The sequence below is a fragment of the Myotis nattereri genome (genome assembly GCF_964212035.1).
Source record: "Myotis nattereri genome assembly, chromosome: 4".
In the NCBI taxonomy this organism is placed as follows: domain Eukaryota; kingdom Metazoa; phylum Chordata; class Mammalia; order Chiroptera; family Vespertilionidae; genus Myotis; species Myotis nattereri.
The window spans coordinates 86,846,016-86,859,387 of NC_138079.1; the positions used below are offsets into that span (position 1 = coordinate 86,846,016).

The 13,372-nt window shown below is 47.5% G+C and overlaps 1 protein-coding gene across 2 annotated transcripts in view; it reads right to left on the reverse strand.

The window, feature by feature from the left end:
- Positions 1-338: 338 nt before the first annotated feature.
- CALN1 (calneuron 1) overlaps positions 339-13,372 on the reverse strand; it is a 419,388-nt gene continuing 406,354 nt past the window's right edge. For both annotated transcript variants that reach the window (XM_081090572.1, XM_081090573.1), the window contains exon 6: positions 339-1,613. In XM_081090572.1, coding sequence (XP_080946698.1) covers positions 1,486-1,613 — 128 coding nt within the window. In that variant the 3' untranslated portion in view covers positions 339-1,485. The remainder of the gene's footprint in view (positions 1,614-13,372) is intronic.

Below are 13,372 nucleotides of genomic sequence, written 5' to 3' on the forward strand. Positions count from 1 at the left end.
GGCTGCAGTGAGAGAGGAAAGGTTCTGGAACCTCAAAGCTTTCGGATGCAAGAGGAGCAAGACGATTCCATCATAGAAATAAAGACCTGAGCTTGGAAAAGTACAAAGGGAAATGTTCCATTGAAAGGGTATTGGCTAACCAGACTATGCAAGCTTGAATTAATAGTGGTGGCTGATATGACACGTAAGAAAAGTCAGGAAATCACAGACTTGAAATGGTGTTGAAAACAGACCACTGCATTCCATTTCCTTCCCCGAAAAAAGTATTCCGCAGGCAGGATAAGTGGCCTGTCCTGTTGGCTAAGCTTATTAACATCTCTTTGTTTTGTTTTGTTTTTCTCTCATGGAAGCGAGTCAGTTGCAGGATCTGAATGCCCGAAGATGTTATGGAAAATACAGTAGTTTGATCTTTCCACTCTGGATTGTATTCCTCTTTTTATCTGGGGAAGACTAACGGACCAAGCCAACTGTAAGGTGAGAAAAAGGTAGGATGCATGAGGACCTTAACTTACAGAGGTCTTCGGGCAGGGAGACGTGTGCGGGCTCCATTGTTGCGGACTGGGGCGTGGGCTGCAACACCTCCTCGCCACCAGTCTCAGTCCCGTCCCCCAAACGACCTCTCCCACCCAAAAGAGGCAGGGATGTGTCGGAGGATTAGCTTATATGAGGAGTAAGTGATTAGGGAAGAATGATGCCACACATGAAGAAGCCAAATAGATACATCTATCTACGTGTCTATGTGATTATCGAGATGCCCACGAGTATGCTTCTTTGTTCTTTAATGGCAGCACAGCTGGGAGGAAGGCTCTCTGCAGATTCCAAAATGCTGGTGCGTGATGGGCTCTAGGAACTGAAAGCCAAGTGCAGATGGAAACCGAGACCTCCCCAGCTCTGCCAGCTAGAGTCCTGTAGAAAGGCTGTAAGAACGGAAGCATGGGAGCAGCTGCAGGTCCTGCACCCCTCCGACAGCTTTCCCCTCACGCCTTGGGGGGCGCTCCACTAGGTGGAGGAGGAAAGCCAGGGACAGGTGGAGAGCCCCCTCTTCTGCGGCAACCCTGAAGTCACCCCTTGGGTTGCCCTGGGGGGGTCTCCGGTTGCCCCCTGGGTTGAAAGGACGGGGCGGGGAGGTGACTGCGTGTTCACGCCTCTCCCTTGCTCTCTTACCACTGGCCCGCATGGCCACTGGAATTCCGAGATGAAAATGAAGTTCCTGTGCGGAGTTTCTGCAGGTGGTTGAAGCGATCACTCGGAACTCCTGGCTATTTATTGCATTAGGAAACAAAACCATTAAAGCATTGAAGACAGCCCTTTTGTGTCCCTGCCAAGGAGATGAAGTGGACTTGCAACAGAGGTTGCACTGCAACCTTGGGTTCTTCGCCGAACTGAGCCACGTCTGCATCATCCAGATCTGCTTTTGTGGAGGAAGAGTCGGCCCGCAGGGCGTGCGCATGCGCAGTGAGCGGGGACCGCAGCGGCGGGCAGGGGCTACTCCATGCCGCTCCGCAGGATCTGGTTGGCGGCGATCAGCATGACGCTGATGATGAAGGCCATGGCGAAGGCGCAGATGAGGCTCTTCCGCACGCAGGTCTGCCGGTTCTGTTTCTGGGAGTGCACTGGGGGTGGGGAGAGGAAGGAGGGGAGGGGGAGAGAGGAGAGAAACGACAGTGAGAGGAGGCAGGCTGCACCTCTTCCTCAACAAGCCCGAGTCCAGTCCACAGGCTGCAGACTGGTCAGGTCAAGTCCACAAGCATTTCTGGGCCCACTCTGAACATCTGAACATCGCGACTTCTGGCAAATGGTATAAAACGGTGAGGCTTCTATAACAAAGACCGTGACAAATGTGATGTTCAGAGAGACCGGTCTAGATTTCCGGATGTAAGAGTTCCCGTGACTTTCTGAGGGAGTCTCACAAAGGGCATCGTCCTGGCCCTGCAGTGGGTGTGTCTGCAGAATGCCTGGCTGCCACACCCGACGCGGCTGATCACAGAGAGAATGAGGGCCCTCATAGCCCTGCTGGACTGGAAGCAACTCACCTTTCCCAGAACTGTCCTGGGGTGTCTGCTGTCTAAATGACTCCAAGCGACTTCTGGCATTATTTCATATGTGCCCACCAGTGATTCTAGAGGGGTCCCTGGGCAAGCAGCGTCTGCATCACACAGGGCTTATTAAATATGCAGATTTTTAGTCCGACTGGTGTCCGGTGTTGCTGGGTGGTTGAGCATTGATCTATGAACCAGGAGGTCACAGCTCAATTCCCAGTCAGAGCACATGCCCAGGTTGTGCGCCCCATGCCCAGGAGGGGGTGTGCAGGAGGCAGCCAATCAATGATTCTCTCTCATCATTGATGTTTCTCTCTCTCCTTCTCCCTTCCTCTCTGAAGTCAATACAAATATATATATTTTTAAAAATGCAGCTTTCCAGGAGGGGCCTCACCCCAGATCTATTGAGTCAGTGACTGAGGGTTAACGGGGTGATCCTGGTGCATGCTGATGTCTGAGAAGTGGGGACTACAGGCATCTAGACAAGACCAGTGTGAAGATCCTGTGGCCACAGGGGTCTGACCTTGGGTCCTGGGATTCTGTACTCTTCTTTTGTTGGGCCAGGTCTTACACCACCATTTTTCTAAGGCCCAGGAGACACCACTGCTCTCAACCACAAGGCATTAATTAGTGCAGTGGTTCTCAACCTTCCTAATGCCACGACCCTTATTACAGTTCCTCATGTTGTGGTGACCCCCAATTTCATTGTTACAAATTGAACATAATTAAAGCATAGTGATTAATCACAAAAACAATATGTAATTATATATGTGTTTTCCGATGGTCTTAGGTGACCCCTGTGAAAGGGTCGTTCAACCCCCAAAGGGGTCGCGACCCACAGGTTGAGAACCGCTGAATTAGTGGTTATTAATATGGACCAGGAATTGGGAAATGGAAGTAACAAGAAAGAAGTTTTGATAATTGTGCTGAGAAAGAACAAGTCTCTTTTCCAGGCATCACTTCCCAGGCCAGCTTTCTTTTTCCTTCTTTTTGTCCTCCCCTCCTCCCCTGCTGTCCCAGTCCTGCATTGATCTTGCATAGTTTACCGCTTTAGTTTATGGAAGAAACCTGTGCCCCAGAGGCAGCCAGGAGGCTCCCTGCACCAGAGCTTCTCACTGGACCAGCAGCATCAGCGCCAGGTGGGAGTTTGATATAAACGCGGATTCTCAGGCCCCACTGCAAAATTACTGAATCAAAATCTCGGGGGGTGGAGGCCAGGCCAGGTGATTAGGGAATTACTGGGCTCCACCCCCAGAGTTGTGATTCAGTGTGTGTGGGTACAGCCAAAGAATCTGAGTTTGAGTTGCTGGGGACAGGAGGGGTGTGTGTGTGTTAGGGACACTGGAGTGGGAAGTATTGGGGAAGATGGTTCTTCATATCAGATGTTAAGAAACCCAATGCCAGCACAGAACACTTCCAGGTACCTTCCATTTGAAAAAGGGGCCCTTCTGCTAGACACGCTTTTAAAGAGCCTTTAAAAATGTTCCATTCCAAGTACCTCTCCCCCTTGACATCCAGTGGCTCCTCGGGTCCCTGGAAATAACAGGGAAGCAGCAGGAGTCCGGTGATGTGTCCAAAGGCAAACAGAGCTTCCCCTGAGAGAAGGGGTCTCAGGGGCTTGTCAAGGGGCCCCTAAAAATTCCAACCATCGGGAGTTTCTGCCGCACCCACACCTCACAGAGACCAGTGCCCAGGCGCAACCCTCGGCTCCCCCACTAGTGCAGGTTGGTCATTGCTGCCATCATCTCTTGTTATTTCTAATTCCTGTTAACTTTTATCTTGTTATCTTGTTACCTTTAATTCTTCTGGACCCACTAGGCTTCTGCCTCCCTTGGGTGACTGAAAGTCTTTTTGATTCAGTTCTTTACTTGCTGATCATGTCTGGGTTTTAGAATCTATAGATTGTTAGCAGAAGGGAGAAAAGTCTCCTGTGCAGAGCTGTGCCTCCCCCCGGGATGGGCACATGTGAAGATGCCAGCCCTCAGGAAGGGAAAGGGAGGTGGCGCTTGAGAAGGAAAGGACTGAAGCAGAAATAAAATGCGATGTGGAAGTAGTGTATCTAACACATGCTGAGGACTGGCTAATTTATTCTGAGCAGCTCCTCAGCATAAAACGCGTCTGCCGGCAGCCGGCTGCCTTGCCATCCTGAGGGCTGGCGAGGGCTCAAGGAAAAGGACGGTTGTGTGATTGGGCTGAGGAGAACGTGTCTGCCGAAGCCCTTCTTTGGGAAGGCCACTCAGAAAACAAGGTCACAGGATCATCTCCCAGGACAGAGGCTGCACTTTGATCTAAAAATCCTTAAGTAGGAGGAGGAGAGAGATGAGGAAGGAGGCGAGGCCAAAAGTTCGTAAGTGAGGCCCAGCAAGTCTGAACCCAGACCAGAGTCCTGCAAGCGGAAAGGAGCTTCCAGCTCAATCCCCGGGAGCTCTGAAACAGATCACTTGCCCATAATTCAGACTTTGCCTTGATGAGGGTCCTTTTATGCCCAATTCTGCCGTCACCATCAGTTTTACGGCAGAGTAAAAAAATGAGGACTTCAGAGCCAGACCAAACGTGATTATTTTACATCCTGGCTGTGGGACTTCGGGCGAGCTAATTTCCCTGGGCCTCAATTTCCTCATCTTTAAAAGGGGGTAATGGGACCTACCTTGTTGTGAGGATTAAGGATATACGAAGGTATTGCAACATTGTTTGTGCCCAAAAGATGTGAATTCCCTTTTGCAATAAAAAACGACAACTCCCCTTTATGTATTGAGCACCCCCTCCCACGTGAGCCAGCTATGCGTTACGTTATTGCAGAATTGCAGCGTGGCAGTCCTTCGTGAGCTGGGTGTGGGGGTTCTCATGTAATAGGCGAAGGGCCTGAAGCACCAAGAAGTGGAGTCCAAGGCCATTTGGCAAAGATGGAGGTAGGATTTAGGCCCAAGTATAATTTAAGACCCAGGTTCAACGTTTAGGCACATATTCTCTCTTCTGACTCTTTTGCTTGGCAGGACAGAGTTCAGCAATAGAAAGATCCAAAGAAAATGCACTTTCAACACTTGGTGTGATTGGCAGAGTATAACCCGGCACTAATTGACGTGTTTGTTGATAATAATTTGAGGCCTGTCTTTGGCTATCACACATTTGCATCACACTCTATTTGGGAATAGTTATTTATTCTCACAGCCTTTGCTTTGTTTCCCCAACAAGACTACAGGTCAGCCTAGGCGGCACTGTGAGTTGAAGTCTGGTTTCTCTTGCTAACTGCCACTCAGGAGCAGCCCTGGGCTTCCTGAACCCCCGTTTCTCTCCCTGTGAAGGAGCTAATGATCACTGTCCTTCTGATCTCAAGAATTCTTTCAAAGATCAATGAGCTAATAAAAAAAGTGAAAGCTGTGTCCAACCCTGAATTACAAGAGAAATGCAAGGTTTCCTTCTCGGATCCCTGGAGGGCAGGAGGGAAGGCCTGATTTCCCCCTCTGTTCCTGCAGCCTCCAGAACAGCACTGATACAGCAGGGGACCCCAAACCTCTGCATCCACCCCTTTCCTCATTAATTCATCCACACCTTCCCAAAGCAGTGCTTCTCATGTATGCATCCGCACCCCTGCAGCCTTCGCAGAGGCCCCCGTGCTGGGAGAAGCATGTTCCCTTCCATCCAGCTCCTAAGCTCAGTGGGTAGGACCCCAGATCACCTCCTGTCCCACCTCTGCCCTGAGACCACTACACCCACCTCAGCACCCCCCCCCCTTCCCCCCCTCCTGCCACCAGCAATCTCTGTCCCAGCTAAGCAGGTCTCTGGCTGTTCTTTACAGGAGACTTGGCAGCATGTTCACACCATTCCCTCTGCTAAGGGGTGTCCCTGACTTTTCCTCTCGTTGCTTCTGGGCCTAACCCAAACTTTACTTTCCCAGGAGGCTTCTCCTGAACATCCTGCTCCCAAAAGGCCTGGTCTTTTAATTTTTTAAATGGTCTAGCTGTTAATATTTATTTTAAATGAGATAGAATTCACATACCATAAAATTCACCCTTTTAGAGTGTACCATTCAGTGGCATTTAGTACAGTCACAAGGCTGTGAAACCATCACCACTGCCTAATTCCAAAACATTTTCATCACTGTAAAAAGAAACCCCATCCAGCCCTGGCCGGTGTTCTCGGTGGTTAGAGCATCAGCCCTCGTACTAAAGGATTGAGGGTTCCATTCCTGGTCAAGGGCACGTACCTGGGTTGCAGGTTCAATTTCAGGGGTGAGTGTGGGAGGCAACCAATCGAAGTGTCTCTCTCACACCAATATTTCTACCTCTCTGTCTCTCTCTCCCTCCCTCCCTTCTAAAAATCAATGGAAAAAATATCCTCAGATAAGGATTAACAAACAAACAAAAGAAACCCCATCCACATTAGAAGCCACTTCCTCTTTCCTCCTTCTCCCCAGCAACTGGCCATCACTAATCTACCTGCCTCTATGGGCTTGCTTATTCTTGGCCTTGCATATACATGAAACCATACAATAGTAGCCTTTTGTGCCTGGCTTCTTTTCACTTAGCATAATCTTTCCCAGGTTCATCCATGTGTAGCAGGTATCAACATTCCATTCCTTTTATGACTGAATAATATTCCACTGAATGGACGTACCACATTTGTTTATCCATTAACCAGTTGATGGACAGTTGGTTGTTTCTATTTTTTCGTTTACTCTTATGAAAAATGCTACTATGAACATCTGTGTAAAAGTTTTTTGTGTGGACATATTTCCAGGGTCCTAGTCTGGGTGTCAAATTGCTGGGTCATATGGTAACTCTATGTTTAACTTTCGGAGGAAACTGTTCCCTTTTGGACCTTAGGAACACGCTAACGGCAATCTGCTGGTGCTCTGTCCTGTGTCTACCTTCCCAGAAGGCCTTGAGCTCCCTTCCTAGCATAGCACTTGGTAGAGAAGTAGCCTGGAAAGTAAATGTGGGTTGGGGGAGGCTGATGCAGGAGGACATAGAAGTGGGGTTTCCTGACTACTTGGAAGCTTGCTGGCAAGCCCCAAACACCGACAGACTCCTGGCTGCCGCCGCAGGGCCTGGTGTCTGACTCCAGCACAGAATGCTCCTTCCCCTTGTCCCACGGCTCTTGGGTTTTCTCCTGGGAACAGGAGTGCACACAGAATTTGGCCCTGACCAGCTGGGTGACCCTGGGTATAATGGGTTCTTAATCCCTCTGGCTTCAATATACGCTTGGAATCAGGGCTATGTGCCTTCAGAGGCAACTGGCTCTCAAGTGAAGCAAGTCAGAATCATTACACTTTTGATAAATGGCCCCAACATAGACTACGTAAGTGACATTTCTGGCAGGGAATTTGGCGCCCAGGAAGGTTAGAACATTACAAAACCCAGTGCAGGTGACTCTCGCAATAAGCCAGAGCTACCGGGTCTGGGAGCTGTTCTTGCTTTGTGATCCTTCCATGTCTCACACTTTCTGAGTCTAGGAAATGGCATATTTCCATGCCTGAGGTGGGACTAATTAAGAGCTGTTGAAAGAGATTTTTCTATATATCAGTGATAGCAGAAAAGACCTGGAGGTGGAGGTGGGGGTGGGGGTGCAGCCTCAGAGGGAATAGGAGTGAGGCTGGGTGTTTTGTGATGCTCTTGTTCAGAGGAAGAGGGGCCAACTCTATCAGGAGATGGGAGCTGGTCCCTTCACCACAAAATCAGGGTCCTACTATGGACCTGAGATGTAGTGACAGGCATTATTGTGGCCTTTCCAGAAGTCCTTCCCCTTCTTGTGACAAAATCCATCCTTTTATTTGAGGATCTGTACCTCTCCACCTAGTGGGACTCAATCTAGGGACTCACCGTTCCCAATGTAACAAACTGGACTGGCCGGGTAGAGTCTCCCTAGCCTTTGGCTTGGTCCGGCAGTAGGCACACTGGACCTACTTGGAATAGAGGTGAACCTTGAAAGAGACAATGCCATCACCTTAGGGAGAGAGAGCCTTCCCAAGAATGAAGCCCACAGAGAGGAAAGGAGGACAGAGAGGAGAGTGAGAGTGAGAGTGAGAGTGAGAGTGAGAGTGAGAGTGAGAGTGAGAGTGAGAGTGAGAGAGAGAGAGAGAGAGAGAGAGAGAGAGAGAGAGAAGGTGGGAGTGAGAAGAGAATGCTGCATCAGCATTTTGGGTCCCGGTCAGCCAAAGTCCGTCTCTTTGACTTCTATTATTTGAGCCAGTGCTTTTTAGTTTAAGGGGATCTGTGACGAGTTTCTGTAACTTGAAACCCAAAGAGTATTGACCAATACTCTTGGTAACCCCAGTGTTAGCAGGGACTTGCCTTTAGGAATGAATGTGTGAAGAGGATGGTTCAAACCCTGAAAACTTGTCCCCTGCCCCATCCTTCAAAGACATGGAGTGCCAGCAGTACGCGATGTCTCCTGGTGAAAAACTAACAATCAGAAGAGAACTAGGGCTAGGGACTGGCTAGTTTTTTATTTGTTTGTTTGCCTGTTACTAATGTGTTACGCTTTGTGCTAAATATTCTCCTGTGTTACCTCATTTAATCATCGTAACAACTACAAGTCATTATATGATTCCCTTTTGCAGATGATGAAAATTAGGCTTCTAACCTTTACTTTATTACCTGACTCAATGACCTAATATGTGGTGAGGCAGGATTTTAAGTCAACCCTGTCCAGAGTGCAGAGCTGGAACTCTTAACCATCATGCAAATTTATCAAGAACAGCTCTCTAGATCTCTATCTGGAGTCTCAGAATCTCACTATCCCTCACTCATGGCTACAGAAAACTTTCCTACAGGAAGGGTCCCCAAGTAGAAGAAAAATTCCTTTTGGTCCGAAGCCCCCAATTTATTTGAAAACTGTCTCCCATCTCACCGCCTGCCATGAACCTCAGGCACACCTTAACCTCCTTCATCTACCCAAGGAGAACAGGCTTTATTTCAGGAGACTCACAGCAGCAGGAGAGCTGGGAGCAGATGGTGTAGATGACGCATCATGCCCTTTCCATTCAGATGGGCATGAAATGCCCAATGTGCACGGCCAGGTGATGACCCAGGTCTCCCCACCCAGGTGTGCATTTGACACCTGGGCAGGAACATTGCAACTTCAGCAGGATGGCTGAGCTGGAGACCTTGACTTTGACCGTGAATTTTTTCTGACCTTCCACTGAGCCTAGACAATTTGGAATCTAGATATGACTGTTGCTGTCCAATCTTTGCATTGGACAGATAAGGAAAATAAGGCTTCGAGAGTCACTGTCACACAGCTAGTCTACACAGGATGGGGAACAGAACCCACAGGTCTGCACAGGGATCCTCTGGGACTACCTGGTCTGTGTCACCTCCTTTGCCATCATTCCTCTTGTCCCTCAGACTGAGGCACTGAATGGTACAGAGCAGCTCTGCTGTCTTTCACAGAAACTTACTCCCCAGTTGATGCTCTTCACTTCCTCTCCTGCGCATGTTCTCAGAATGTCTAGAAAAATTTGACAGCTGGTGTTCCATTTAGGGACAACACTTCGGTATGTGTCTTGAAAGGGCTCACACACAGATTTTGCTGCATCTCTACTCCATTTCCAAATATAATATGATTTCATGGGTGATGGAATGGAAAACGAGAAAAGACGCTGAAGCTGCACTCTCTAAGGAGAATTTGTAATGCCTACGCCCGAGGAAATGGTCCCGACAATGAAGAGGTCAGGGCAGGACTTTAACATGTAGATCTGGGTTCAAATCCTGACTTCCTATTTGACTTTGGACAAATTACTCCACTTTGCTGAGCCTAAGTTTCCTTATCTGAACCACAGCAGCCAAAGAACTTATCGCTCAGACTGTGCTGACAGGTCAATGGAAGGTATTAACAAATGACCAGCTCTTGGTCGGCATGCTGACCAGTTTTCTTCCACCCCTTTCTTCCTGGACTGCATCCTGGAAGCAATTACTACCAAACTGAGCATATAGTTTAATTTGTCATGAGAATCCTTAATAAGGATCAGGGACAGGCAAATAGATAACTCAACTGTAAGCCCACTCAGTTGCACATATGACTGGAACCAAATAATAAGCTATGAATCTGTCTCTCAGTGTCACAGAGCTTATATTCTCCAAAAACAAAATGTCTGGTGACCACAAGTGGTTGAACTAAAGCAAAACACCAAAACTCCTCTTATGTAGCATGGACACTGAATGGGCATCGTGGGTAGTCACATAATCTTCTATTTAACCCATTTTGGTGTATATGGACCCATTTATTTTTCAAAATAATTATAACACAAATTTTGCCAACTAACACCTAACTACGTCAAGTGTAGGTTATCTTAATAAAAGAATTCAAAAAAGATCTGAGGCCTTGGGATTGCCTGAAATTCCTACTTTAGCCAAAATATCCTATTGGCTAAAAATCAAGCCAAAATGAGAACTAAGAGGACAAAAAACCCCAAACCTCTCCCACCAATGACTCCACACCCCAGGGCTTCTGGCCTATTTCTCTGTTTTTCATTCTTCCATTCATGTGGGAGGAAAAATCAACATTTCCTGACTTCATAGACAGAATCTGAACACCTTTGCAGAAGTATAATCACTGACATAAAATGATACTGATGGCATTTGGAAATCCCCTATGAATCTCTACTGACTCCGTGGCACACAGGTTGCCCAAGGACACATTTTCAAACCTTTTCCACACTCTAGAACAGGGGTGGGCAAACCTTTTGACTCGAGGGCCACAATGGGTTCTTAAACTGGACAGGAGGGCCGGAACAAAAGCATGGATGGAGTGTTTGTGTGAACTAATATAAATTCAAAGTAAACATCATTACATAAAAGGGTACGGTCTTATTTTTTTTTAGTTTTATTCATTTCAAATGGGCCGGATCCGGCCCGCAGGCCGTAGTTTGCCCACAGCTGCTCTAGAATCTCAATCATGACTCAAGCTTTGCTGACCTCACAGCCGTGGAATGGGGGCTTTATTTAAATGCCAACTTGGCCACAAAACATCTGTTTCATGGACCATCCCCTCCTTCCTTGCTCACAGACATATGTACCCTTTCACCTTTTTAAGGAAAAGACCTCCTATACGTTCAGGTTTTTGTTCACCATTGATTCCTTCCTCTGACATCAAATAGGGCAGGATTTCCAATGCCTGTGGATCCCCAGCTCTGTAGGTGAGCATGTACTTGCCAAAGCAAAGCTCCAATAAGAGCAGGAGGAAAGGGCTTCCTGGGTGGGGAGCAACAAGAGACAGGAGGCCTGACTGGGGCTCTGGAGTCTGGGGGCGGGGATGTCCTGCCTGCTTCCTTCCCTCTCATTGGTCAATGTGGGTGATGAAGATTAGATCTAAGGAGAAACACATGCCATAACTTGAAAGAAGAACTACCTGGTGCCTTCAGATTTCGATGCTGGATTTACTTAGAGTTGGCATGTTGGAAGCTGATGGGTGAGGGATCAGAAATGTTGGCAAGGGTTTGTCTGCAATGGCCGAACAGGGCATGCTGCCTGGGCTAGGGCAAGAAAGGACAGCAAGGAGTTGATAGCTTGGGGAAGAGGAGGGCCTAAGGGCTGGGAGGAGGGTGAGGAGATTTAGAAGGCATGAGCCATGCCACTGTGCCATCAGATTGCTGTGGGGAGCAGGGAGAGGTTAAAAATGCCAACTTGTCCGTGTTGTGGAAAGCAGTAGTGCAAGAAAGAGGGGAAGGAGGAGGTCAAGTTCAACCACAGGGTCTTAAATGGACTTGTTCAGTCCTGGGGCACCAGGGGTGAACTCAGTCCCTGTGCATCATCTCTTCCTAGACAACTTTGCCCACAGTACAATCATATCTGAGACTGAGAAAATCTAAACCTAAACACAAACCAACGAGCTTGCTTTTGGGGCCAAATAGTGCCGATTATGTACATATGTATATATGTACATACATACATATGTGTGTGTGTGTGTGTATGTGTATGAAAAAAAGAAAAACCAACTCTCTGAAATCAAAATATACAAAAGGGATTATATAATCAAGGTCACAGAGATCACTCCAAAAGCACTGTACTAATTACAAAATAATGTTTCTTGTATTAAACAAGATCATGAATTTTAGAGCATTTAGTACAGTGCCTGGCCCTTATCATTTACCAACTCCCAAATGATAGCTGTTGCCAATGTTATATGTATGAATCATTAAAGCAGACCCAGTAAGACTTCTATTTGGAAATCTTTTTGTCAGTCATTTATTTCACTAATGTATGAGCTTTTGAGTAATAAAAAGACATGGCTTAAAGTTCAGATTACTTCCCAGTGCAGTCTGACCTTTCTCAAATTACTAAGACTTGTGACATTTCCCTGAACAAAACAGTGATCCACAAACAGAGGCTCCTGTAGAAAATGAGATGCCCAGAAATACTCTTTCCTCCTTTGTCAAGAGCGGTTGCTAATGTGGGAAGCTGAAGCCCCAAATGCTTCCGCTACTTGAGCACATAGTCTGTCAGCTAGGAAAGAGACGAAACAGGAGTCCAGGCCTGCTTTTCCCCAGTTATAGTCCAATCCCTGCCCTCGAACCTCTATTCACCCTCCCAGTCCCCTTGCCTGTCTGACTAGAAATGGGTTGGCTGTGAACATGTTGCCCTGTGTGGTCTGTGTGGCTCCAACTCCAAATATGGCCATAGATGCTACGGCCCAGGTCACAAAGAGGGAGACCAGAGCAGCTTCTGGACCACAGCTGGGTTCTGTTGGCTGTCCACAGCACTTCTGAACATGTTAAATTTGAATGTCTTTCCAAGGAGGCATTGCTCTCAAGTTCACCCCAGTCCCTACCATGCCCCATTTCCCTGGTTTGAGTTAATTTGTCACCTTGGAGTACAAGCCATCTCCTGTTTCCTCTTGTCATGGACTTTAATGCTGACCTAGCAGTGCAGTCCAGGCAGGGCTGGGGGAAGAGAGGGCAGGTCTGAGTGAATCGCTGTGGCCACTTGGACCAGCTCAGCCCCAAGCAGCCTCCCTGCCATGGTCCGGCCAGCGCTGATGTGTCAGCTCCAAGACAAGGGAACCAAATGCCATTCTCGTGTCTATGTGACCTTCTTATATATATTGTCTTGTATATATTGACAATTGTATAGCTTACCATCTGTAGATATTAACTTCTGACTATGTTCAGGAAAAAAAGAATAGGAAAAAAACAGTTTGATCTCTGTAAGAAACCTCAGCGTCGAGTAAGTTAAGTCTGCTTTTCTGCTTTAATGGAATTTTAAAAATTCTACATTTCAGAGCTGTTAAAGCAGTTCTGATTTTCAGCATTGGCAAGAGGGATCAGATCATTAAGCTTCCCTGGAACTCTCTTCTGATTGGGGGATAAGGTAGGCTGTTTTTGTTTTCTTTCATGA